At 52.7% G+C, this 26,530-nt stretch overlaps 1 protein-coding gene across 1 annotated transcript in view; it reads right to left on the reverse strand.

The window, feature by feature from the left end:
- The window catches only part of GRIK4 (glutamate ionotropic receptor kainate type subunit 4), a 189,259-nt gene that overhangs the window by 23,606 nt on the left and 139,123 nt on the right, over nucleotides 1–26,530 (reverse strand). Inside the window, exons 10-14 of the mRNA XM_023744716.1 lie at nucleotides 24,227–24,430; nucleotides 14,333–14,446; nucleotides 7,140–7,249; nucleotides 4,854–5,027; nucleotides 1,163–1,328 (exon numbers count right to left, since the gene is read on the reverse strand). Of these exons, the coding sequence (XP_023600484.1) occupies nucleotides 1,163–1,328; nucleotides 4,854–5,027; nucleotides 7,140–7,249; nucleotides 14,333–14,446; nucleotides 24,227–24,430 (768 nt within the window). The remainder of the gene's footprint in view (nucleotides 1–1,162; nucleotides 1,329–4,853; nucleotides 5,028–7,139; nucleotides 7,250–14,332; nucleotides 14,447–24,226; nucleotides 24,431–26,530) is intronic.

The following is a 26,530-nucleotide window of genomic DNA, read 5'->3' on the forward strand; positions in this document are numbered from 1 at the left end:
AATTCTGGCCCTCCTGCTCCTCAATCCCCTCATCCTATCCCATGGCCCTTCCTGTCCCATCACCTCTCAACGCCTGATGGCGGGAGGTGGATGGGGCCCTGACGCCTTTCACAGAAGGAGAAGGAAGACACAGGTCCGCAGGCTGTGGCCTCTGCCTGGAGGCTGGGTGCCTGGTTTGGCCTCGTCTGCCAAGAGGCTGTGGCCAGGCCCATCTGATGGTGCAAATGGGAACCTGGGGGGTGTCCTTCCTCGGCCTTCAGGCTGGGGCAGTGGCCCCAGCTCCAGCCGGGACTTGTACAGAGATGCCGCCTTCAGGCCAGCGCCGGTTCTTTCCCAGCAGCCCTCAGCCAGTTACCAGTCCAGTAACAACAGGTAATAACGGGACAGAGGGAGTCTGGGTCTCGCCAAACCCTTGTTTGCACGATGTCATCACTGACCCTGTATTCACAGGCTCCAAGACTCGCAGGGAAACAGAGACTGAGGCCTGGACTTGTTCATGAAAATGAACGTGGCTGGTTCCACCATTAACTCTGGAGACCCTGCTTCCCTGGGGTCCTGAGCCTGTGGGAACCCGCCCTCCGTCTGCCGTGCAGCTCACCCTGTGGCAGGGCCTCCGGGGCCTCGCAAGAGAACCCCAAGAAGCCACTAGGGTTCTGATCTGACCCAGTCTGGGATCAATAAAACCAGTGCATTTAATCTAGAGTTCCTTACACTCCAGTCATTTGCATATTATTCTAATCTTGCTTTGTCTAAGTGACCTATAAAATTAAAGTAACTTAGAGAATATTTAAATATATGCATTAGCCTCATCCTATGCAGCAATATAAATAAAAGTACAGATTAGATTCACTGCATATACATTTCTAACACTCATTTAAAAAGAAATAGGAAACTACTGCGATTAAAAAAATAGTTCTGCCAAATAGTACCTAAAATAATCTCAACTACCACATGTGTCCACGTGCCGCACTGGGGACAGGCGGACACTAACCCCAAGTCTCAGGGGCATTTTGTGGAGCAGGAGGAACACGAATCTCATGTGAACCCCAAAGCAGGTGCTCCAAAGAGATCTGGATGAGGAGAGAGGTCCCAGTCTCAGGGACAGACGTCTCCCCCGTGTGCTGCCCGACCCCCATGTTGGTGTGAGACCAAGTGGCTTTACTTGGAAGAAGGTCATGCTGGAGCCGCCATGGATGGTGCCGTACTCGATGGTGGTCTGGTCGGCCAGGTCGTCCACCGACTCAATGGGCACGTCCATGCGCTGCACCGTCAGGAAGGCGGCCAGGTTGGCCGTGTAGGACGAGATGATGATCAGCGTGAATGCCCACCTGCACAGGAAGAGACCAGACGCCGTCGTCACCGGGCATGCCCAGGAGCCCTGGCCCACCTGGCCCTGCTGCAGTGGGGGAGGGAGCAGGTGGGTGAGGCTGCCTGGAAGGAGACAGGGTCTTCCTTGTTTCCTACCGGAAAGGATGGGGTTGTTGCTCGATGGGGGGTTGCATGCAGGCAGTGTGGGAGATGGAAAGGAATGGGCGTGGGGTGAGTGGGGGCGAAGGCTCTGAGGTTCTGCTCAGAGCTGGACTGTCTCCTCAGGATGCAGCCAACCTTCAGGGGAGCAATGCTGTGTGCGAGGACCGCCCCACACACTCGCATGGCTCCAGGGGTGGCCCCTCACCCTGGCTTTACAGCAAAGGACCTGAGGCTCAGAGGGCAAAGAACCCCCCAGTATCACACGGATAAATCTGTGTTTAGAAGCCAGTTCTACGGATTCTCACAGCAGAAACTCCTCGAGACTGTTGACAAGCGCCTTAGGATGCTCAGAGGCTGCAGTTGGGACACACGTGCTCATGTGATGCCGAAGGAGAAGCCGCTTTACTGGGCGGATGGAGCCAATTTAAAATCACAGTAAGTGTGCCACGCAGGCAGCATACATACGAAAGCCCTTAAAACCATGTGCTCACTGCAGGAGGTGGACGAGCAGGATGGCTCTCACCCTACTCATCTGCTTCCTGGGCTCCAGGGTATACCTCAGAGCGCTTGCGGCTGGATAACCACACGTTCCGACTCAGGGGAGTCTGAGTCCATGAGGCCTCACACTCTGTGAAGACGGTGCCAGCGAAGGTGTGGGGCTGCCCCGAATGCAGCGGCGGCGGCTCCCAGGTGGCTCTGCCACAAAACACCAGGGCTCTGCGGGCCGCCCCCCCAGGAGGAGACGGGGCGACCTGATGGGGCATCCATATGCCCATCACCAGACGCGTGTGCCAGACCCCAGGGAGGTGATGGGTTCAGTCGTGGCACTGTCCTGTCCACTGTGAGGCCTGGGGGTGGGGGTGGGGGTGTGCGTGTCCCCGGAATTGCTCGCATGTCTAGCAGGTGGTGCTAGTGCCCGCTGGGCCTTGAGATCTGGAGATCAGATGCGGAGTTGGGGACGGAGAGCCTGTCCACACCAGCTGAGGGTGGGGTGTGAAGAAGTGAGGTGCGGGACGGACACCGCTGGCTGCCCTCCCTGGGTGTGACTGTAAGGGCAGGTGTGCCCCACAGCCCAGACCTGCTCTCGGTTCCTGCCGCAGCTCTAACACTCCCTGGAAGTCATTTCTCATGCCCACGCCCCAGGGGAAGCTGGGTGGTGGTGAGGTGCGTGGCCCAGGTGAGGGTGACAGGTGACCATGCTCAGCGGTCTTGGCTAGGACTCTGGGGTAAGGAGCCCTGGGCGTGGACGCCACCTTGGCGTTGGCTGGGGAGGTTCCTCCGCCCTCACACTCAGCTCCAGTCCGGGGCATGTGGCTGTTTATGCCCCTGTCGCAATGGAAGGGGTCAGAGGTCAGTGCAGGCCTCGCCTCTGCTGAGAAAGCACATCCCCTACCCGCCGTCCCCCCTCTCTCCGCAGCACGTGGCCCCCGCTCCTGTCTGAAAAGGGGCCGTCAGTGGTGAAGTGGCATTCTCGTCAGTGCCATGGCACTGTCTGCCACCTGCTCTGGGCGAGGAAGCTAAGGCCGGCCTGCTTTCTGCTTCCAGTCCCCCGGCGAGCTCCCAAACCCAGCCTGAGTTAATGGCCGAGAACTCCAAGAGGCAGAGGGGGCACCACCCCCACTCGGTTTGGGGCTGGGGAGCCGCCTCTGGCACACGCTCAGAAGTGGAGTCGCTGAGCCACTGGGGCCAGGCACTTACACACGGAGGGCAGAGCGGCCGCGGGCCTAACGGCCACAGCACCCTCTGCAAGGGAGGCCCCAGGAGGCAGGGCAGACTCTGCAGCTGACTTCCCTTGTCTCCATGGCATCTGCCCGGGTCTCCTGGATGTTTAGGATGCTCTGTGACTGTCTCTTCCCTGTTCTGGGCAACGTGAAACCCAGTTCCCTATGTGGGTCCACTGGATTTCTGGCTACTGCCTGATAGGGCGCGAGCACCTCGTCCAAACGCTTTAAACCCAGTGTATTTGTCAGGAAAACAACCCCAGCCAGAAGGGGTCGCTGCCCAGCCGTTTCCCCGTCCTGTCAGCCTCTCTGACTGCAGACGACCCTGCCCGGCACGGGGTCCAGTACAGAAACGCCCCTTCCCTCTCCTGGGCCTGACACACACTGGACTGTCCTACGAGCGGTGGCAGCCCGAGGTGGGCTTCCGAGTGCGGGCGGGAGCTGGTGCTCTGCACGCTTGTCCTTCTCGGTGCACATTCCCTGTCAGCTCCTCCCATCACGTCTGAAGCAAGTCTAGTCCACATGTCACAGCACCTTCACGTTTCAAAGAGCTTCGTCCCCACTGAAGCCACTGCCCCGGGGGAGCCAGAGAGAAGGAGGAGAAGGGAGCTTCAGGGGGAGGCTGACTCCTGCTTGGGAGACCAGAGGCTGGCTGTGTGTTCCCCGAGGGCCTAACTCAGAGTGCCTACGGATTTGCACCCCCCACACTGAGGTGGACGGGCCTGGGAAGCCCCCACACCTGGTGCAGAGGGCAGGAAGCTGGTGGAGTGTTGGAGACCGGGTGTAAGCTGACATGGTCCGTGCACCTGAAGGGGCTAGCAAGGCTGGGACCCTTACCCACACAGTTTTCCCAGACTTGTTTGGATGGCGGTTATCAGTAGAATGAGAGCAACCTTTGTAAAATGAGAACAGCCTTTCATGGCTTACCAAGAAGTCTGTAACTATTTCCTGAGATTTGCTATACCGAGAATTTGTCCTTCTGCTCTGTCTCTCCCTTAGAGATTAAGAGGAACAAAGAATACATTCCTCTTGACAGACCTCCTATTCAGTGTCTTGTGTATAAAAGGCATTGCGTCGTTAATAAACTTGCTGCAGTTCCTCGATTGAGCTGTAGTCCTCTCGATCCCGCTCTCCTGTCTTTCTTTCTTTTCTCAATTCCCACCTCCCTACCTCAGCCCGGCTCAACCTGTCAGGCTGGCCCTGACAGTGGAGGGTGTGAGAGGCAGCAAGGCGGCTGGGCGAGGCTCCTCCCGCAGCGCCTCCCAGCCACAGGCTCCTGTTTGCACACATCTGCACAGGCCTTGCCGGCCAGGCCACTCAGCCTCAGGCCGTCTCCAAGGCTGAACCGCATCCTCGCCTTGCCGTGGGCCTTTCAGGCTATTTTCTCAGTCCATCTCCCTCCTGCCTTGGCTCCCTCTGTGTGCAGACCACAGGGTGAGGACAGGCAGGGGTAGGACGTCCCAAAGCACCTCACCCACTCCCCAGAGCCTCTGAGCTGGCAGGACCAGGACTCGGGCAGCTCCCCACTGGTCTGCTTTGCCAGGCAGAGGCGGCCGGCTCTCCAACGGGGGAGTGAGGTTCTGCCCTAGGCGAGCAGTGTGCACCCAGAGCAGGGCTTATCCGAGGCCGGCACCCCCACGAGGCCCTCCTCTGCCATCTTACCAGACACCGCTGACACAGCGTGTGGACAAGGCTCGCGGTGCGATGGTGGAGCCCTGCTGCATGAAGCCCCCGACCGGAAACCAGAGGCTGTTGCCCAGGGAGTACTGGTTCACCAGCAGGCTGCACCGGCCCCTCGCACAGGCATGCGGGCTGTACCACTCGTAAGGGGTCAACCTGTGGGGCAAAAGGAACGTTTACGGAGCCATGGAGGGGCAGGGGGCAGCCAGAGAGCTGGGCTCTTCTTTCTGGCCTCAGGTCTGCACTGTCACTGGGCTCCTGGCCTTGGGCAAGTCCCTTCCTTTTCTGGACTTGGATTTTCCCAACCACAACCGAGGGGCCTGGATCATGCTGGCAGTTTCTAGCTGTTTTTCTTTCATCGTAGAAACATGTTTACTTTTCAACATAAATCCTGATGCAGAAGAACTCTAATACATGAAACAGGTGAGCATGGAGCCTGCGACTGGCTGAGCGGTTCAGGCTCTGGCAGGCCTGGTGAGGCAGGCGTGTGTGTGTGTGTGTGTGTGTGTGTGTGTGTGTGTGAAAGAGAGAGAGAGAGAGAGAGAGAGAGAGAGAGAGAGAGAGAGAGAGAGAGACTGATAACCAAGCTGGAGGACCATTTCCAGCCCTTCCAGGTCACCTGAAGGCTGTGGTTGCTGATACAGGAGGCGCTCAACCAAAGGGGCAGGAAAGAATTAGGGAGCAGCAAAGCCAGGCTTCCAGGCAGCAACAGACCGTGTGGCCCGCGGAGGGGCCCAGCAGCATGCCAGCGCCCGGGGATGCCCTGCTGTCACTGACAACAGGGACCCGGCACTGGCCAGGGTTGCAGGCCCAAGGGGCAGCTGGCGCCAAGCAGCGCGCACATGGCCTTTGAAGACCACCAGGTGCTCAGAGGTCTTTCTCAGCGGGGCCCGATGACTTCCTGGACGTGGCTGTGATTTCCACTGGAGGCAGCAGAGATGGGTGACACAGGACCCCTGGGCGGTGGGGACCTGCCCCCAGCCTAGGCCCCCCATGGCTTGGGGCCCCGTCTTCTAATGGGAGAAAGCACAGCTCCCTTGGGGCCACTGAAGAGCTGGCTCTGAGGGACCCCCCCACAGCACACACACAGAGGTGGGACCTACACAGAGGCCCAGCCCTGCGGCCCAGGCGGAGCAGCTGCTGAGGGGGACAGAGCCCCTCAGCCCCGCAGGTGCCCTCTGAGCAGTCATCCTCCCTCACAAGCGCCCTCGCTGTCCTCACTGTGGGCACCGAGCTCGGGGCAGGTGCCCTCTGAGGGAGGACGAGGAGCTCCTAGCCCGGGTCCTGCTTCTGGATAGTGAAGGGCCAGGCTGGTCCATGCCTGAGCCTTAGAGAGCACACCCTCCTGCGCCCACCCCCGGGAGGCCTCAGCCTGCAGGCTCCTGGGCTCTCCTTAGGCCCAGGGCAGTCTCGGGCTTCCAGGGAGAGGGGAGGGCGGGCTCTTCCCAACCCCTGATCTGGGCCATATCTATATAGAATTGACTTCAGAAGGGAGGAAGAGGGAGAGGGAGAGATAGAAACATTAATGATGAGAGAGAATCATGGATCGGCTGCCTCCTGCACACCCCACACTGGGGATCGAGCCCATCACCAGGGCATGTGATCTGACCAGGAATTGAACCGTGACCTCCTGGTTCATAGGTCGATGCTCAACCACTGAGCCACGCCAGCCAAGCTGGACCGTATGTCTTAACGTTACTGGCAAATTCCTCTCTCCATCCTGCCTCCCTGCCATCTGCCTCCTTCATGTTCTGGTTCAACAAGGCAGCTGTGTTTTCACAGGCAGCCCTGGGCTGGGAGAGGCCAGGCCTCTGCAGAAAAGGCCTCAGTGCCTCAGCCTCCAGCCCCGTTCCTGCTGCTCACCACTCAGCACTTTGTGGCAGGTCCTGGCGAAGACTGATGCCAGCGAGTGGAGTGCACAGTGCTAATCAGAGGGATCTCCTTGCCCCTCCACCTCCTCCCCTCCTTCCTCGCAAGGCTCCTGCATGAGCAGGGGGCTGAAGACAGGGGAGCGGGCGGGGCAAGAGGCAAGGGTGCAGACGCAAGTTTGGGCAAGCTCACCTGTTCGCATTGTACACATGCGGGAATGTTGTGCCAAGGGTGGGTGGATAGTGCCAGGTCAACACCTGGGCAGAGTGGTTCGGTTCTGACTCCCGCCCGTCCCTCTAGTTTGGCCCCAAGGCCTTCTCTTCCTCCCCGCCCCTCCCAGGTAGTTTCCAGAGGTGGACACGAGGTGGCAGTGTGAGGAAAGGGACGGGAAGACTGTACCGAGCCACCAGGAAGAGGATGCAGCTGACGGCCAGGTAGGCGAGAAGCATGAAGAGCCAGACACCTGGAGAAAACGGGTCCAGGAAGGAGAAGTAGCCGGGCTTGCGTCCCTGGGGACAGAAATAAAAACAAGACTCACTGCACACATTCGATGAGAATGGCTTTGAGGCCAGGCAGTGGGGGACAGGGTCTGGTGAGAGCTGGGCTGGTCCTGCATTGCCTTGGCTTCTGGCTGACCCTGCACTCTGCCCATTGCTCCTCAGGCAGCATGGACGGGTGGAGGCAGTGCTGAGCGGTCGCTGTCCGTGGTGCTGAGCGGGACACAAGTCTTCCTCTACAGGTCACACAGTCAGACCTTCTCATATAAACCGTAAGCCAGTGCTGTGGGGCACAGATTATTATTTCCATTTTTTTAAAGTGAAGAAGCCAAAGCCCAGGGCAGTTGGGAGATGTTTCCAGATTACACAGCGAAGAAGTGAGAGCTGGGACTCAGACACACATTTTCTTTTTCTTTTTTTAAATTTAAATTCTTTATTGTTTTAAGTATTACATATGTCTCCTCCCCCTATTGACCTCTCCCCAGCTGTCCCCACCCCCCAGCACATACTCTCACCTTCCTACTGTCTGTGTCCATCGCTTATGCTTATATACATGCATACAAGTCCTTTGGTTGATCTCTGCCCCTTGCCCCCACACTCCCCTGCCTTCCCTCTGAGGTTTGATGGAATGTTCAATGCTTCTATGTCTCTGGACCTATATTTGTTCATCAATTTATGTTGTTCATTATATTCCAAATGAGTGAGATCATGTGATACTTTTCTTTCTCTGACTGGCTTATTTCACTTAGCATAATGCTCTCCAGGTCCATCTATGCTGTTGCAAATGATAAGAGTTCCTTCTTTTTTACAGCAGTGTAGTATTCCATTGTGTAGATGTACCACTGTTTTTTTAATCCACTTATCTGCTGATGGGCACTTGGGCTATTTCCAGATCTTAGCAATTGTAAATTGTGCTGCTATGAACACAGGGATGCATATGTCCTTTCTGATTGGTGTTTCTGATTTCTTGGGATATATCTCCAGAAGTGGGATTACGGGGTTGAATGGCAGTTCCATTTTTAGTTTTTTGTGGAAACTCCGTACTGTCTTCCACAGTGGCTGCACCAGTCTGCATTCCCACCAGCAGTGCACGAGGGTTTCTTTTTCTCCGCATCCTCATCAACACTTGCAGTTTGTTGACCGACACAGGTTTTCTGACACAAAGCCCAGGTTGGGACTCCAATGCTGTGGGGAAGCAGGGCTTGTTCCCAGCCCAGGGATGTGTTTGGCCAGAGTCATGGGAGTCAAAGGAGGGAGCTGGTCACAGGAAGCTGTGGGCAGTGGGCCTGGAGGAGAAGGAGGGAGCCAGGAGCAGGAAGCTGTGGGCAGTAGGTGGGAGGAGAAGGAGGGAGCCAGGAGCAGGAAGCTGTGGGGAGTGGGAGGGAGGAAAAGGAGGGAGCCAGGAACTTTCCCCCCGTCTGAGCTGTGAGTCTTGGGCCAGTCCACACCCCCTCCAGTCTCGGTGGGAGCTGGACTCGATCAGAGGTGACACACTTGTGCTTATACCACACGCAGCCCACAGACAGCCTGTTTGTTTACCCTGCAGTGTTTACTCATTTTGATTAGTTGCCAGCATTAGTTATGGAGATTTCATTTAAAAATCCAGGTTTCTCGCTGTTTTGCTTTGGATGGGTGGTCTGGCGACACCGGGCTTATCTTCTCAGCTGCTGGAGCTGAGTGGTGGCTACCACCCCAGGCGACCTCTCCCCTCAGCTCCCATAGCTCCTGTGGCCTTGTGCCAGGCCGGCCACTTCCACTCACTGTGAGACCACTGGCCAGGTGCTCCTACAGAACCACTCCCAATTGAAAAGGACATGATTTTATGATTCCAGAAATCTAGGAAGTCCATGGATAGGATAGAAACTCAGTGCTAAGCTCAGGGGTTCTGAAAATAGACTCATAGACACAGAAAATAGATTGACGGTTGCCTTTGCGGAGGGGGTTGTGGGCTGGGTGAAAGGTGAAGGGATGGAGAAGTATTGATTGGCAGTTACAAAATAGTCACAGGATGGAAAGCACAGCACAGGGAATGTAGCCAATGATGCGGTAATGACCTGAGTGGTGCCAGGAGGGGACTGGAACTATCAGGGGAGGGACCACTCTGTGAAGCAAATGACTGCTGAGTCACTATGCTGTTCATCTGAAACTAATACAAAATATTATTGAATTCAAACTGCAACTGAAACACACACACACAAAACTGGTGAACAAACGTCTGGCTATAAAAAGATATGTCACTTTTTGTGCTGTGGTTGGTGTGTCTTCCTCATCATGCCATGAGCAGCAGCAGCAGACTGTGCAGGACCCGTCCTCTGAGCCCATGGGGAGGGGGGCTGGCACGCCCACACCTCACGTGGACACTGACTCTGAACAAACATCACGTGAGTCCCATGTGCCCTGTCAGTCGTGATCATCTTACTCTGTGTCTCTCAATTGAGAGACATCTATGAAAAAATCTTATTGTTGCTTTCTGAATCAAACCCCATTACCTGCTCAATATCAGAATCTATACTTGATTATATCACAAGTGACACTGTGATATAATGACGTAGCTCCACTAAACACATACTAGTCACTTGGCAAGACAACATCTGATTCCACATGTGACTGGCCGATGCCAACCAGAGAGCAAGGAAGGGCAGTCATTTGAGATTTGGGTGGGGGGCTCTGCTGTCTTGGCCTGGGCAGAGCCCACACAGTTTATATGATGCCCAAGAGAAGTATGTGACTTGCAAGGCTCCAAATGCCTACCATTTTTTCCTGTGGGGATGCTTCAGATGGCTTCCTTTCCAAGACTGCTGAGTTACTGTGCTTGGAGCAAATCAGATGCCATATGCCATAGGCATTTCTTCCAAGATTTTCCTTAACCCAAAAGATATATGATGGTGACACTTTTCTTCTGAATAACTCAGTGTTTCCCTGTGTTCTCTGGATCTCAATGCCAGGTCTCCATATTGAAGGGCGGGAAGACCCAGGGAGGGTGCATGCCTTGCTGAAATCATGGCGATGGGCTCCGTTTCTCTGGTGCTCATTTGTTGGCCTGTTGCCATAGGGATGCCCTGCTTGCTTTCCTTTAAATGGCAGCTGGACTGCATCTTCTTCTTATCTTGCTCAGCAAAGTCCCTAATTACTTTCACACCTTCTCCTCAATGCCGGCAGAATTCCAACGTGCTCCATCTCACCCCTTACAGTACTCTTAAACATCACTTACTTATAACCACCATTATTTATCAGCCAGCCAGATTGCCTAGAACCGAATCCTGGTTTCACCACTTACAAACTGTGCGATATTGGGTAACAATAAATAATGCCTTAATACAACAGATATACTCTGTGGTATCTATAGGCATTTACACTGATTGTACACTTCTCTGTTGACTGCAAGTTGAGCCATTCTTTCTGGGGAATACACCACTCTGAAGATCAGTAATTGGTTATAAATGCCTATGTCCCAATTGCCTAAAACAAATCAAGCTCTGCAGATGGCACCAAAATTCGAAATGGTCCCCTTGACTTTTTCACTGTGCTTCAGACTAACCACACCAGAGCTAGCATCCTTGATGGTGGGAGAGAGCCAAAGGGCTGGTCACCAACTGAGCAGTCCCACATGGTGAGACTCTTTGAATGTTACCACTGGAGCTGCCTAGGGGCTATGAAGGGGCACCAAACTCCCCTTGCAAGTAGGCAATTCCTCTTATCCTTAAAGGAATCTATTAACTCCCTGATGCTTCGTTCTATGTGTACTGGAATGTGACATTACAGGAGGAACACAAGTGCTTTTCCAGAGTCTGGAACAAGTGCTTGAGAGCCAGTCATGCAGGACAAGCAGTAAACTGAAACACAGACTTGGACTGAACTTGGCTTACACTTACAAACTGTGCGACACTGGGCAAGTCACTTAAGTTCTCTGGGCTTTTGTTTCCTTTGTAGCAGGGGTAATAATTACACCTGTCTTATGGGGTTGTTTTGAGGACTCGATGACACGTAGTGAGGGCTGTGTACTAGTATGTGTTTGCCTCTTCCTGTCTGATGGCAATCAGAAATCAACAGGGGGAGGGGAGGGTATGTGATAGGAGGGAACGTACTTTTATAGTGACACTCCCTCGATGCACAGGAAACACTATGTTCTGTCCTACAGTGACACCTGCTAACGATGCTGGGGGCACCATCTGGTTATAGTCACTCCCCCAACTCCTGGGGTTCCTGTGGTTATAACATGAGTCATAATGGTCCCCTAGGGCTCCCCAGGGAAGCCATCAGGGCAACACCAGGCTCACTCCTGGAGGAAGGCACTTAATGCCAGTGATTTCATCTCACTGGCACCATCTCAGCCTTTCCGGGTGGACAGAGTGGGTCCGACTGTGGTGGGGCCTCTTGTGTTTGTGTCAAATTGTACCCTCGTCCCCATTCCCTACATACAAACTACTGTTATGAATCGTCTTCTTTCCCTGTACTCCATCTCCTCTCCAGCAGAGCTAATGACAAAGGCTTGGCAAAGTCATTGGAACTAAAGGCAATTTACAGAGACCAGTCGTGGTCAATGGTCAATAGAACACACTTGGGATGAGGAGATAAGACAACAGTTTCCATTACTCCTTCAGGAAGAGGCAGAAGAGCATAATTTCTTCTTGTGCCAACCCAGAAACCAAGGGGAGCTCCCCTCAGTGTGTCTGCAATGAGTTGTCTTGATGATATTTTGGTTTAGCATGCAATTCTCATCTCTGACTCTAGCGGGGGAGGGTAATCAATGAATTCCTCTTCATAAAACGCCCAGATAGGGTTGTTGCCTATGTACAGCCCAGACGCAGCTTATCTATTTTCATGTTACTTGTTGGAAATCAGGTATGAGTAGACCTAAGTTCTAACCCTGGCATTGCCCTTGTCTTGCTGAGTGATGTTAGGCAAACCACTCAACTTCTCTGGTGCCACTTCTTTTTCCATATCATGGGACACCATGATCAGCATGAAGGGAGGATGTGAGAATCACTAAAGGTGATAAAACACCTTCAGCTTCTTTAGAGAGGAGCACTCAATAAATAATCAACATTAAAATGATTCAGGAAGCCATATTTTCATTATATGGGCCATTATGTTATTTAGTGTTAAGAGATAAAACTCTATTCATTTTCTGTTTTCTTATAATAGAATATTAAGCAGTATTAGAAATGATTCACTGGTTTACTCAGCACTGTTCTCCATTTTCCTGGACAATCTTTCTGAAATGAAAAGACCTTCTTGAAAAAGGGGTAATACATCCAGCAAAATGCTTGGCATTGATTCAATGTTGGCCTTTATTTCTTTCTCACTTTTTAATCCCTGTCTTCATTTGCTTTTGGGTGCTCCCTCGGGGCCCAGGTGCTGGAGGGGGTGGGGTGGGCTCAAGAAATAGTGCGAGCTAGAGAACGCCCAGGAATTCTGCCAGGCGCAGCTCAGACAAGAACACTGTTCTGAGAGTTAGGACACCTGCATGCCAGGCCCAGCCCTGTGTGAGCTCCTCGTTTAAGATGGAATTGTAATCCTGGCCCTTTTCCCTCAAAGACCAATCCTGAGGACCAAATGAGCAAGGGTACACAGGACAATTATTCAAAAGTTCAATTATTCAAAAGTTCAATTATTCAAAAGGAGGTGCTTGATGAATGGGGACTGTCATCATCGTGAAAAGAGGAGCAAGAGGATTAACATTCCCTTTATCCATGAGCGACACATCAACAGCATTGTCAACAGTTGTCTCTGACCAGATCCTCACCTTTCTCTCCATCTTTGCCTGAAGCCTGGGATTCTGATGTTCTCTTCTTCCAGATGCTTGGCCTTCTTCCCCAGGCCCAGCCAGGGTCCTGAGAGGCACAGGCCTAGGACAGAGCTGTGCTCTTCTGAGCCACCTGGTGGCCATGGCAAGGAGGCCTTCTGCGGGAGAAATGGGCCCCAGTCTCTGATGCCCTAGCAGCTGTCAACTATGTGAGCTCAGGCTGGGCTGTGAATGTAAATACCCCCTTTCCTGGAATTGGAATGCGAGGCCTGAGAAGGTCAGAAGAGGGAGAGTCGCTTCTTCAGCAGACACGTGGAATTAGCTTTGGTGACTTCCCTGCTGGGTAGCCGGGTGGTGTCAGCTAATACAGAGGAATATGCCGTGTGACCTTGGACCCTGCAGTGGCTGCAGTGCTGGAAAAGCCATCTAATACCAGCGCACGGAGAGCTAGTTTGATATGAAGATGAGAGGAAGTTCTTCTGGTTTAGCAGACAAACTAGGAGAACTATGTGCCAGCCATGTGATGACTGTCCATGTCGATCTGAGGCCCAGCCAGGCTCCTTCCCTGCCCTGCCCCCTGCCTAGCTGTCTTGCCCATCCTCTGCTGCCCATTGCTGTGCCTCCACAAATTCTTTTTTAACACCAGCTGTGCCCACTCTAGCCAACCTAGCCAGTAGCCTCCTTCTCTTTTTAAAATATGCAGCGCCCTGGCCAGTGTGCTCAGTTGGTTGAGCATCGTCCTGTGGAGCAAAAGGTCACTGGTTTGATTCCTGGTGAGGGCACATGCCCAGGTTGCAGGTTTGATCCCCAGTCGAGGTGTATGTGGGAGGCAATCAACTGATGTTTCTCTCTCTTCCTCTCTCTCTAAAATCAATTAAAAATTAAATCATTTAAAAATGTGTGCAGAAGAGGGGACACATCAGGGATAAGTGACATTAAATCATCTGCCCTTTATTCACTAGTGGAAGGAGCCTGCGTGCCCCCACCAGACACCACGCTCCGAGTGTGCAGAGTGTAGCTGAGCCGTGAAGTCTGGAGGGTGCTGGGGACCTCGCTGTGCTGTGGCCTGTCCTCCAGGAGGAAGCACAGGGACAAGCAGGCAACCATCCCTGACTGAGCAGTCACTCCTGGCCATCCCTACTTAGTGAGGCAGACGCAGTATTTACAGGGACGCCCACAGTGTGACTCTTCTGTTCTTCTTGTTTACCAATCATGCAGCTGCTGGGGGAAAGAATAGCCCAGCACATTTGCACTTAAGTCTTGAAATCAAAATATTTCCACAAGTCATTCTTAATTACTATATAACTTGGTGTTTGCATGCAAATAAGATGAATGACAGAAATGCTTACCATGTGAACGCGGTAAAGAATGCTAATCCCCAGAGTCATGAACGGCTTGGAGAAATCAATCACCTTCTCACGCTCAGCGGTAATGGTGAGGCCAGCCACAGCCAGGTCTGCTTTCTGGAAGGGAGAGAGAGCCCATCAGGGGCGGCTGCATGGGATGGGGCACCAGGACAGAGACAGAGGCCACCACTCCCGGGGGATGGCTTCTCTGCCATGCAAGTGACTCTAAGGAGCGTCTCCAAGGTCTGAATGATCACTGATGGTCACTGGAGGTTAGGCCCTCTACATACTAATTAAGAATAAAAGCAGGAAGGACCACTATAGACTGCTAAGAGAGAGACTCAAATGCCCTAGAATAGGGGCAACAAATAGGAAAACTGGTAGATAGGTTTCCTGGAACCTCAACATTGAGTTGTTTTTTATTCAACTTACTGATTTAATTGGTCACTAAAACATCACTGAGTTCCCACACGGTGTAAGGCACTTTTGCAGGGGGTGGGATTACAATAAAATATAAGAATAATGGAACCACAGAAATTAAAAACAATCTAAAGCAACCCATTCGTTTCAGGGTAGATGTTGAAGAAATGGAGCCCAAGAAATCAAGCAAGTGGCCCAACATCACTGAGCTTGTCCACGGAGCTGGGACCAAGCCACAGGCCTCCTGGCCCACTGGCCACTGAAGTTGCTCTTGAGGCTAAAATTCAACTTCCACAGCAGAACTGAGAGAAGGCCCTCTGGTCCCTTTCATGCAAAATCAGCAGAATTTGTTCTGAAGATGTTTCCTTCCTTTCGTTTTGCCTCCATGTTGCACCTTAATGCCCACATTGGACGGTCTGTGCTGAGTTGAGGTCCTCTGGGGAAGGAGGGATATAGGCTCCCTCTGCCAGAAGTTCTTGCATCTGATCTAACTCCATCCCACCGCAGAGCAAGCTCACTCCCTAGTGGGCTGCTCCCCTGCAAACAGAGTGAGGAGAGCCCAGAGCGGACGTTCAGTTCTAGTCCATGCTCTGCCCCAGCCACTTCCCTCTTCAAGGCTTCCGTCATGTCATCCCTCAGCCGAGGATCAGGGTTAAGAGAGTGTTGGGTCCTTCTCAGCAGTGCTCAGTGGTTCTAAAATGTAGTCCATGACCCCTGCATCCAATCATCTGAAAGACTCAATGAAAACGCCAGTGCCCGAGTCTCCACCCAGACCAGGAACGTGCAGTGTAACAAGCTGCCCGTGATGCTGACATGCTAATACTTAGGAACTCAGCATGCATCTAAACTGGCTGCCATTGGTTTACATTTCAGTTTCTTCCTTTTGTGTGTATGTTAATCCTCACCTGAGGATATTTTCCCATTGACTTTTAGAGAGAGTGTAAGGGAGGGAGAGAGACAGAGAAAGACACATCGATTGGTTGCTTCCCGCAGGTGCCCAGGGATTGAGCCTGCAACCGAGGTACATGCCCTTGACTGGAATCGAACCCGGGACCCTTCAGTCCACAGTCTGATGCTCTATCCATTGAGCCAACCTGGGTAGGGCTACATTTCAGCTTCTTTAACTCCTAATTCTTGTGGATCAGTTGATGAAAAATATGAAGAAAGAAATATCGACAAGTAAAGAGTCCAACCATCTATAAGCAGATAAATGCACACACATTCCTCCCCAATCACTGAAAGGAAGTAGGGAGAGAGACATGCTGGCCCTGACTTTCCACACCAGGGTGTGTGATGGATGAGAGGGTACATTCACTGGCAAGGTCAGTTTCTTCTCTACTGCCCCCCCCCCCCGCCTCCAGTCCTCCAACCTGGATTCCACCTGCTAAAGCCGCCAGGAGACTTAGCAGGTTAATAAGTTCAGGGCCTTATACAGGGAGGCCAGGCTGAAATGAGACTAGCCTGCAGATGTAAGAGATTGTTATCAAAAAATAAAAACTGTGAGTAGCTCATTGTGCTCATTCTGTATTTCTCCAAGACAGTGGGTCAGGGAGGGAGGTGGGGTAGAGGCCTGTTAGCATCTGCATTTGGCATTTGGAGATTCTGTGGAGGGTTGTTTGGGGCTTTTAGAACCTCAGCCCTGCATTGAGTTCAGTCATTCACAGAGCCCAGCGTGCTCCATGCCCTGCTGGTGCATGGTGGATGCCAAATCGGCAGCCCAAGACTTGGGAGGAGGAAGAGGCAAAAAGAAAACTGGTTGGAAAGAAGGAATTGAAGGAAATGTTAGAAACCAAAACTGATAAGACGGGTCAGAGATAAACACAGCACCCAGTCCTTTGACCCCCCCCCCCCAGCTCCTTCAAATCCTCTTATAGTAAACTATAAGAAATGTTACAAGGGAGGCATGTATGGCACCAGGAGAAGGTAGAGCAGAGCCTAAGAAACCCACAGGCCTTTCCCGGGGTGAAACTCAGTTGCCTGACAGGATTCACCTGAGAAGGCCTGGGGGGAGCGTCCTGGGGAAGGGACAGCCTGTGCCCAGGCCCCATGGCAGGGAGAGCGTGGTGCCTCCAGGGCTGGAAGAGGCCAGAGGGCGGAGGAGCCAGGGCAGAAGTGAGCTGTGCGGAGAGGCTGGAGAGGCGGGTGTAAGGTGCAGTGCCTGAAAGAATTAGAAGGCCCTGCAGTGCTTTAAGCAACGGAGGGCCTGCAGGGCCGCTGTGTGATGCTAACGCAACCAGCACCTGCAGCCCTGCCTGTGTCAGGCTCTGCCCCGAATGAGCACGGCACCTGCATTGCCTTGCTCGGTGCTCACAACACCCCCAGGTGCTAAGTCACTACTTTGACCCCCATTTTACAGATCAGGAAAATGAGGCACAAAGAGGTAAGGAACTTGCCCAAGTTTCAGATAAAGCAAGTGGCAGACCTGCATTCAAACCTGGTCAGTTTGGTTCTGAGGTTGCCTCCTGAACCTGCAACAAATCCAATTAGCTCTAGTGAAGGGAATGATTGCAGAGAGGCAAGAAAGACACATCCTAATTGTCCCTCACTGCCTCCTGCTCACACCACAGGGGCAACCCGCTGTCCAGGCCAGCACTCTGCCAGGGTCACCCGCCGGCTGGTGACTCTGTGACACAAGGTCTACCTGTGGCTGTGCACACACCCATGCAGGCCCATGCAGGTGTTTGAGGACACACGGTGGGAAGGCTGAGGACCTGAGCCCAGAGAGGAAGTGCAAGCAGAGCCTAATGTTGCGAGGTGGGTGACAGACACGGGAGGAAGGGGAGGAGAGAGCACCGCAGAGACTCACTGGTCACTGATTTCTCTCCATAACCCAGGGGTCAGAAACAGTGGTGACTTGTCCGAGCCACAGAGCTGATGCCAGCGGATCAGGGACCTGCATCCTGGGCGGCCAGCAGGGAGGAAAGGGGTGTGAGGGCGGGGTGAGCAGTGGGTACTCCCGGTTCATCATACCTGTCCTGATGCCTCCCGACGGAGCTCCTCCCAGCCTTGCCCTCCTGCTGGCCTCCCTCACCCAGGGCTCCCCATACTCCTCTCCATCCTGACCCTGGGGCTTCAGATCCAAGCCATGGACGCCTCCCACTCACCATCTGTAGCTACTCTTTCCATGGACTGTTTCTCAGGTCATGAGTTACCAGCCACCTGCCACCAACACTGAGACCAGGTGTCAGCCAGGAGCCTCCTCTCCCTTCCTATCCTGTTCCTCCCCATTAAGAACTGAGTCCCAGCCCCCCAACGCCTGTGAATCATTCCTGTCACTTGAATCTCAATGTTGCTGCCCTCGTCCAGGTCTCCACGTGAATCACTCATGAGTTCCTGCGCTGGTCTGCTGCTTCCTGTCTCGCACTCCATCCAGCCATGAAATTGCATGGCCCCAGCATTCTCAAATCCAAACCCGCACCAGCATCGCCTGGACCTGTTAGAATGCAAATCCCTGGCCCCTCCAGAGTGCCCACCTCAGTGGGTCTGGATGGAGCCGGAAAGGAACACGGGTTCCAGGTGCATCCCAGGGCTGCAGCTGGTCCCAGACCACACCTGGACAGCCACTGCTCTGGGGTCTACTTCTACACCACAGATCTGAGCACCTCATTCCTGCCCACGAACACCAGCGGCTCTGGCTGCCTGTAGCGTACAGCCCACACTCCTCACAGCCACCTCACAGCCTGGCCCATGACTGCCTTTCCAGCATCACCTCCTGCTACTGACTTCCCTCCACCTGTGATGGGGCCACATGGCCTGGGCATGTTCCTTAAGCCTGTCAGGTATTTCAGACTCCCGGTCTGTCCCCACAGTTCCCTCTGCCTGTAACGCTCTCCCCTTGGTGCCTATCAGTTCCCGCGGGGCCGTGAGGGCCCCCTCACTGTTAATTCCCTCGGAGGCTTCAAGGACATGAGATCCACATGGACTTCGATGTCAGGCAGGTTGGCTTTGAATTTCAGATCAATCGCTTGTTAGTTGTGTGACCTGAGTTAGCCTTTCTGGTAAGCTGATGTCAACCTCAGCCTCTTCGTGATGAAATGTGAGTAACAATGTTCACCTCACCAGGCTGTTGGGGAGGAAATGGCGCATGACAAATGCCTGATGGTGCTCAGTCCTCAATACACAAGAGCTGTGCGTGTTGTGAGCTTTGTGCCAACGCTGCCCACTTCCCTGGAGCAGAACCACTTCTATTTTTCTCTATGTTCCCATGAAGTTTGTAAGTGACTCCATTTTGCATACTACAGGCTGTGGCCTCATTATTTTATACATTGCGCTTCATTCAGAGCACAGGTGGCCATCAGCTGAATTATAAAAATCGGTCCTTCCAGGAGCCTCAGTGAGCACATGGCTTGGCAAACATAGGCCTCTTTGTAGGAAGAAAATCTACAGGTGGACACAGCCTCCCGCACAGCACATGCTTGGCGAGCAGGCCGATCTCACCCGTCACCTGTGCCCAGCAGTCCTCGGAGGTCCATGCACAGAGACCATGAGTGCAGGAGAGTAGCCGCCGTTCCTCCTCAACCTTGAGCCCAGTGACGCTGAATCCATGTATCGGCCGAGGACAGAAAACATGTCCAAGGGGCTAGTAGGACCCTGGCTTCAGGGTCAGGATAGGACCCTCACTCCTGGAGGTGAGGGAGGAAGGGCCGAGGCTGGCTGCTTCAGAGGTGCGCGCGTGTGTGTGTGTGTGGGGGGGGGGGGCGCGGAGCCAGGCACTGACCAGCTGAGACCGGGCAGCAGCGAGCCGCCTTGGGGAGCAGGTAGGGGCTCCAGACAGTCCTTCGGACTCAGACAGAGCCTGGTGGTGGCTGAGGTGCAGGTGCTGCCTCACCTCGGGTTCAGCGCTCTGTGTCTACACCCACAGTGCGATGGAGCAGGAAGGCTGCCAGGAGGGCTGACCTGGGAGAAAAGCAGCACCCCCTTTCCTTCGAGCGAGGAATGGCCAGCGAGTCTCCCGAACAGCCAGGCTCCCTGCCCTGCCCCGCCCGAGGGAGCGGCTGCCCGGCTCCTCCCTCGGCCTCTGTCCCTCCTGTTGACTGGTCAGTCCGGCACCTGCCAGCCTCTCTGGGAGCAAGTCCCCCTGCCTCCCGACCTGCTCCCTGGGCTGCAGTGCAGCGGGCAGTTCCTGGTTCTCTGCACAAGCCGGGTCCACACGGCCAGACAGATGCCTCAGCACCCCCTCAGCTCTTGACCCCTTCCCACTCCAGCCTGCACAGAACCCACAACACTTTGTCGAGGATAGCTTATTTAATGCCCCAACTAAAATGTAAACCTTAAAGACGAGGATTTTAAAAATGCATCTTATATACCAAGTTTGGTATAGGTAAAGGGTTAAAATCATATTAACCAGGGAGAGCATATGCATGTATGCAGAGCCCATGGACACAGACAATAGTGTGGTGAAGGCCTGGGAGGGATGGGTGTGGGGTGGAGGGGTCAATGGGAAAAAAAACAAAAAACAAAAGGGACATCTGTAACACTTTCAACAATACAGATACATTTTAAAGAATCATATTAATTTGCTAGATAAAGGGAAGGTAGTAAAGAAAGAAGAAAAGAAAAAAGAAAGCAGGGGTGGAAGGGAGGGAGAGGTGAGGTGAGGGAGGAGACGAGGCAGGAGGTGGAGGGCCTGGACCCAGGTGGCCTTCCTTGGAGACATCACAGGCCAGCGGAGGCCCAGTGCTGCACGGGAAGCATGCGGGCTCTGAGTTCAAATCCCAGCGCAGCCTTATGCTGACAGTGGGTTCAGACCAGTCGGTCCAGCGCTCTGAGCTCAGGTGGCACATTTTGAAAGCGGGGATAACACGTAGCTGAGAGGCATGTGTAAGAGGATCGGAGAGAAGGACGGGAAGCATGTGGCACATGGACATCGGCTGGGGGGCTGCAGGGCTGCCTTCCCAGGGGCTCCTTCTGCCCTTGGAAAGCAGAGACTGCAGGGCTGGTGCAGATTGCATTGGGGTGCCCATTACCCACCCTGACCGTAAAAGTCAGTTATGAAAGTATGGGCCTTGCATGAATAATGACTTGACTAATTTTTACAGATGTTAATAGTGTGTACCAAGAAATCAAGAGATTTCCCCCTGAAAAGGCTTTGTTGTTGTTTTTCAAATTATTTTAAAATTTATTTTAGAGAGAGAAAGGGTGGAGAGAGAGAGAGAGAGAGAGACATCGATCAGCTGTTTCTCATGTGGCCCTACCGGGGATCAAACATGCAATCTCTGGCTGTAGGTATGATGCTTCATCCAGCTAAGCCACCTGGCCAGGAGCTGGAAGAACTTTCCATATTCTTGCTCTAACCTAACAGATGACGGATATTCTATGATGCTCACCTGAGTTTTAATCCACATTCACTCTGAAAATCCTGGACTTGTAAGCCTGAACAAGTGCACCTTGGCCTGGGTCTGTAAGAGCTTTAGCGAAGGCAGAAAATGACACAACAAGCAGTAACTGTGTCTGTGACTAATCCTCTGACACCTATCCTTCCCTGTGATTTACTTATTTATTTTTAAATATTTAATGCTGAGAGTATTACAGATGTCCCCCTTTCCCCCCATTGTCCCCCCTCCACCCGGTTCACGTCCCGCCCCAGGCCTTCGCCACCCTATGGTCTGGGTCCATGGATAATGCATGCATGCATATCAGTTCTTTGGTTGATCTCTTCCTGGTTCCCTCCCCCCTTCCCTCTGAGATATGTCAGTGTGTTTCATGCTCCCATGCCTCTGGTTCTATTTTATTCATCAGTTTATTTTGTTCATTTATTTTGATTTTTAGATTCAATTGTTGGTAATTAATGCATTTTTGCCATTTTATTGTTCATTTTTTAAAAATCTTTTTTTTTTCCTCAAAGAATACCCGTCAACATTTCATGTAATACTGGTTTGGTGTTGATGAATTCCTTTAGCTTTTTCTTATTTGGGAAGCTCTTTATCTGACCTTCAATTCTAAATGACAGCTTTGCTGGGTAAAGTAATCTTGGTTGTAGGTTCTTGCTATTCATCACTTTGAGTATTTCTTGCCACTCCCTTCTGGCCTGCAAAGTTTCTGTTGAGAAATCAGCAAACAGTCGTATGGGCACTCCTTTGTATGTAACTAACTGTTTTTCTCTTGCTGCTTTTAAGATTCTCTCTCTGTCTTTAACCCTTGACATTTTAATTATGATGTGTCTTGGTGTGGGCCTCTTTGGGTTCCTCTTGTTTGGAACTCTCTGTGCTTCCTGGACTTGTAAGTCTATTTCTTTCACCAGGTAGGGGAAGTTTTCTGTCATTATTTCTTCAAATAGGTTTTCAATATCTTGCTCTCACTTCTTCTGGTACCCCCAGGATGTGAATGTTGTCACATTTGAAGTTGTCCCAGAGGCTCCTTATACTATCTTCATATTTTTGAATTTTTTTTCTTTTTGTTCTTCTGATTGGTTATTTTTTGCTTCCTCATATTCCAAATCGTTGACCTGATTGTTGATTCCCTATAAATTATTCTTTATTTCAGTTAGTGTATCATTCATTTCTGTCTGATCCTTTTTCATGTGTTTGATGTTCTCACTAAGTCCCTTGAAGATCTCATTAAGTTTCATGAGCTTCCTTATAACCATTGTTTTGAACTCTGTATCTAATAGTTTGCTTGCTTTCACTTCATTTAGTTCTTTTTCTGGAGATTTCATCTGTTCTTTCATTTGTGACATGTTTCTTTGTCTCCACATTTTGTCTGCTTCCCTGCATTTGTTTCTGTGTATTAGGTAGAGCTGCTATGGCTCCTGGAATTGGTAGAGTGGCCTTGTATAGTAGGTGTCCTTTAGAGACCAGTGGTTCAGCCACTCCAGTCATAGGAGCTGGGCCTTCTAGGTGGGCCCCTGTGGGGGCTATGTGCACTATCTTGTTGTAGTTGAGCCTTGATTGCTGTTGGCATCACTGGGAGGGATTGACCCCAAGGCCAATTTGCTGTGAGGACCAGCGGCGACTACAGTGGAAGAGCTGCTGTGCAGGAGCCCCCCTGTGGAGCAGGACTTGCTTCAGTGGCGCTTTGGAGCTCACTGAGTCTGTCCCTTGAGTGTGTGATTTGTGGATGTGTAGAATTGTAATATGGTGTGCTCTGAAGCTGTCCACGGGGTGCATTGCCTCTGGGGCCTCCCAGGCGGTGCAAAGTCAGTCACTGCCTGTGCCCTGCCTGGGGCCACTTGGTAGGAGCTACAGAGGGATCTGCAGATGGCTGCTACTTGTGTTGGGCTTTGGGAGGTAGAGGGCCTACTGACACCAGCTACTGCTTATTTGAGAGATTTTGAGTAGGAAAGTCTGAATCCTGAGCCAGGATAGGCCATTCATATGGAAAAGCTGCTGCAAACAGCTTGGGTGGGATTAAAAATTGGGTGGGGCAGGATCTCAGAGAATCACCAGGGGAGTACGTCCAAGTAAGTCCCTGTGTGGGTTCTTTAAGAGGAACTGCCTGGGTCTCCAGTAGCTTCTGTGTCACTTAGCCACAGTTCCCAATGATTTTTACAGCTTAAAGTTTCGGGGGCTTCTCTTCCCAGCACTGGTGTGGAGCTAGGACCTTTTGCTCCTCACGGGAGGCCTCTGCAGCCTAGATATTCCTCCAGATTAAAAACATGCCACACATGAGTGTTGGACTAGCCCAGTGGTCAGCAAACTCATTAGTCAACAGAGCCAAATATCAACAATATTTCTTCAAAATAGACTCGCCCAGGCCAAAAACCGACTTCTGAGCATGGGCCACAAAGTTTCAATCGCACTGTATGTGCGCCCACACGTGGTATTTTGTGGAAGAGCCACACTCAAGTGCCAAAGAGCCGCATGTGGCTCACAAGCCCCAGTTTGCCGACCACGGGACTAGCCCATTTGGTGCCTCCGCCCCTCCTAGCAGTCTCTATGTGCTTTCTTCTTTACTTCTCTAGTTGTAGGACTTCCATTCAGCCAGATTTAATGCAGCTCTGAATGAGGGTTGCTCTGTATTTTAGTTATAATTTTGATGTGGTTGTGGGAGGCGGTGAGGACCAGCATTTATTTATGCCGCCATCTTGGTTCTCCAGCCCACGCCCCTGTGATCTAACCATCTCTCCCCAAAAGCACCTCTCAAGGTCAAAGTCAGCTGATGTTGGTGTGTTTCACTTTCCTGGGACCTGTCCCAGCCCTGCCAGGGGGTGCTTATGAGCAATAAAATAATCAGAACAAACAAAGAACACCTGGACTATCCAAAAATAGAACCCTTTGATTCATGTGAATTGGTCAAAGCCTCCCTTACCTGTTACAGGTGCTGGACTAGGAAAGCATCATGGTTTTAAATAGTCACCAGTGATTCTCACCAGGGCCAGCTCAGTAAAGATTTGTGCAATGAACAGAGAAATAAATGAAAAAAAATGAATGACTAACTGACTGTATCAATGGAGGGTTTATAAGCACACAGCTCAGCTTTATGTCCTTCCATCTCCCTCCCCAGCCCACCCCCAGTCCAAATCACCTGTTCATTCCTTACCCTCGTGATCAGCTCCCCGACCATTCCTGTCCAGGTGCCATTGGCCTCGGGAACGCCATACACGCCATCCCCAACCAGGCGGATCCTGTAGTTGAACCGGAGGATCTCTGCTAGCTCTTTGAGCATGTCCACACAGAAGCCCTCGTAGCGGTCATTGCCTTCCATCTCCTGGTGATTCCCCTTCAGCATTAAATATGGGTTTTCCTGCAGCAAAACTGGGCAGCTGTCATTCTCATCTCAGCCCTGGTGTCTAAGCACATGAGATGGGACCCGGGGCACAGGAGGTTCGGGAGGCGATGGGGAGATGAAGGGAAGTGGATTAGGTAACGGGCTACTTTGGAGGTGGTGACTAGCTCCCCTCCTCCGAATTCAAGGCACTTATCTTACCAGGAACAAACAAGAGTCCCACTGCAGAGTGTCAAGCTGAAGGCCTTCTGCCTATGTAAGGTCATTGTCTGACCCCCCCCCCCCCGCCCCACTCCATGCCCCTTGTCTGTTTGTTTGTTTATTCCACACGGACCTATCACTGAGCAATAAGAGATACAAGGATGCTGAGAAAACAGCAGGCCAGGTAAGAACCTGTGCTGAGCACCTGCAGCCACGGGGGAGCTGGTCCAGCCAGGAGTGTTGGGAAGAGGGATAGGGCCTCTGGAAAGCTCCGTGGAGGAGGTGGGGCGTGAGCTGGGCCTGGAGGATGACAGAACACTGACCGATGGAAGGGTGTGGATGGCAGGTCCCACGGGCGTGATCCAGGGCATATCCCGAGTGAGGCCATGCAGGGGCGTTCAGGGGACAATGGGCCCTCCATTTAGGGAAGCATGGGGAGAGAGGGGTCAGAGAAGAAATGTAGGAAGATGAATTAAGGTCAGCAGAGCCTGGATGCCAGCATGAGGTGACTGTACACCACACATATAGTAGGGAAGCATTAACAGTTTTAAAGACTTAAGATGTAAGTGTAGAATATTGAGTAGCAAGGGACAGAATGTCTGGGGGTGAGAACAGACACTCCCTAATATGAAATACTGAGTCCTGAGCCGTAGTTTGACTCGGGTTGGACACAGAGAGGGTCAGGCGTGGTGACAGCCTGGGTGTCAGGCACACAAGGGTGGGGCCCTCAGACCCTTGGAGCCTGGGTAGATGACTGAGGGATGATTTGGAAGGAAAAGGATTTGGAACATGTTGAATCTGTTTAAAATGTGGAGTAAGGGCAAGGTTGGGGCCGAGGTTGGGAGACTCTTGTAGCAGCAATGGCTGAAGGTCCAGAATCTGTGAGGCCACTGAGAGGAAGAAGCCAGGAAGGACAGAGAGGGGTAAGCAGACCTCGTGGAGACAGTGATGTTAGGGGAGTGAGGGGAGCCACAGAAGACAGAAGAGCGTCCAGAAGAGCTGAGGGTCAGAAGGTCAAGGGCCCATCAGTCACAAAGGGAAGTCTCAGGCAGATGCCCACACAGACAGGCAGGCTCCGAGAGGCAGCCTTGCGCAGCAGAGTGGGGAGGGAATGCGCCTGCACAGGAGTGAGCAGCTGCGAAGCTGGGAGAGGAAAGCCGCCGGCAGAGCATCCCCAACCCCCAGGCGCGTCTCTCTGAGCTTCAGCTCCTCATCTGCACACCCAGTGGGAGGGTGCCCAGGGCCCATAAGCCCAGGAGGTGTGGCTCTATGAGTTGGTGGCAGCGAGAGGGCAGTGCTTGTGCTTCAGGTGGGGCAGCGGGCTCAGGGAGCGGAAGCTGGAGCTGAGATGGGAACTGCTCGCTCTGCCCTTTGCTTTGGTGTTCCCTCTGCCAGGACGTCTCTTCCCAGATGACTTGGCTGCCATGTTCGTCCCGTCAGGTGTCTGCTTAGACCTCCCCTCAGGGAGGCTCTGCCCACCTGGGTGTTTACACTGCCCTCCCCAGGCCTGTCTAGTGCGGAGCACCAAGCACAGCGCCCAGCACAGGGGATAATAAATGCCCATTGATGAACGAACAGACATGTCCAGTGACACCTGGCTCCCACCAGGTGCAGGGAAAGCTCAGCAGCCTGGCCTTCAAGTCCCTCCACAGCCCGGACCCAGCCTGCGCCTCTGGCCTGTAGCTCACCTCCCCAGGGCTCAGCTCTGGGGAATCCGCCCTTCCCAGCATTTCCAGGCATTGACGATACTCTCTCTGATTCATTTCTCCCTCCCCCTCCTCGGCCTGGAGCTCATCTTCCATGCCCCTTCTCCTCGGAAGGCTTTGCTGACTCCCAGATGGCCGGACCCTCTCCCCTTCGACCCGTAGGTGCTATGCGTGTGACCTCTTTCCTGGCCCCACCCCACTCTGCTTATAG

Source organism: Myotis lucifugus, unplaced genomic scaffold (genome assembly GCF_000147115.1).
Source record: "Myotis lucifugus unplaced genomic scaffold, Myoluc2.0 scaffold_484, whole genome shotgun sequence".
Classification (NCBI taxonomy): Eukaryota; Metazoa; Chordata; class Mammalia; order Chiroptera; family Vespertilionidae; genus Myotis; species Myotis lucifugus.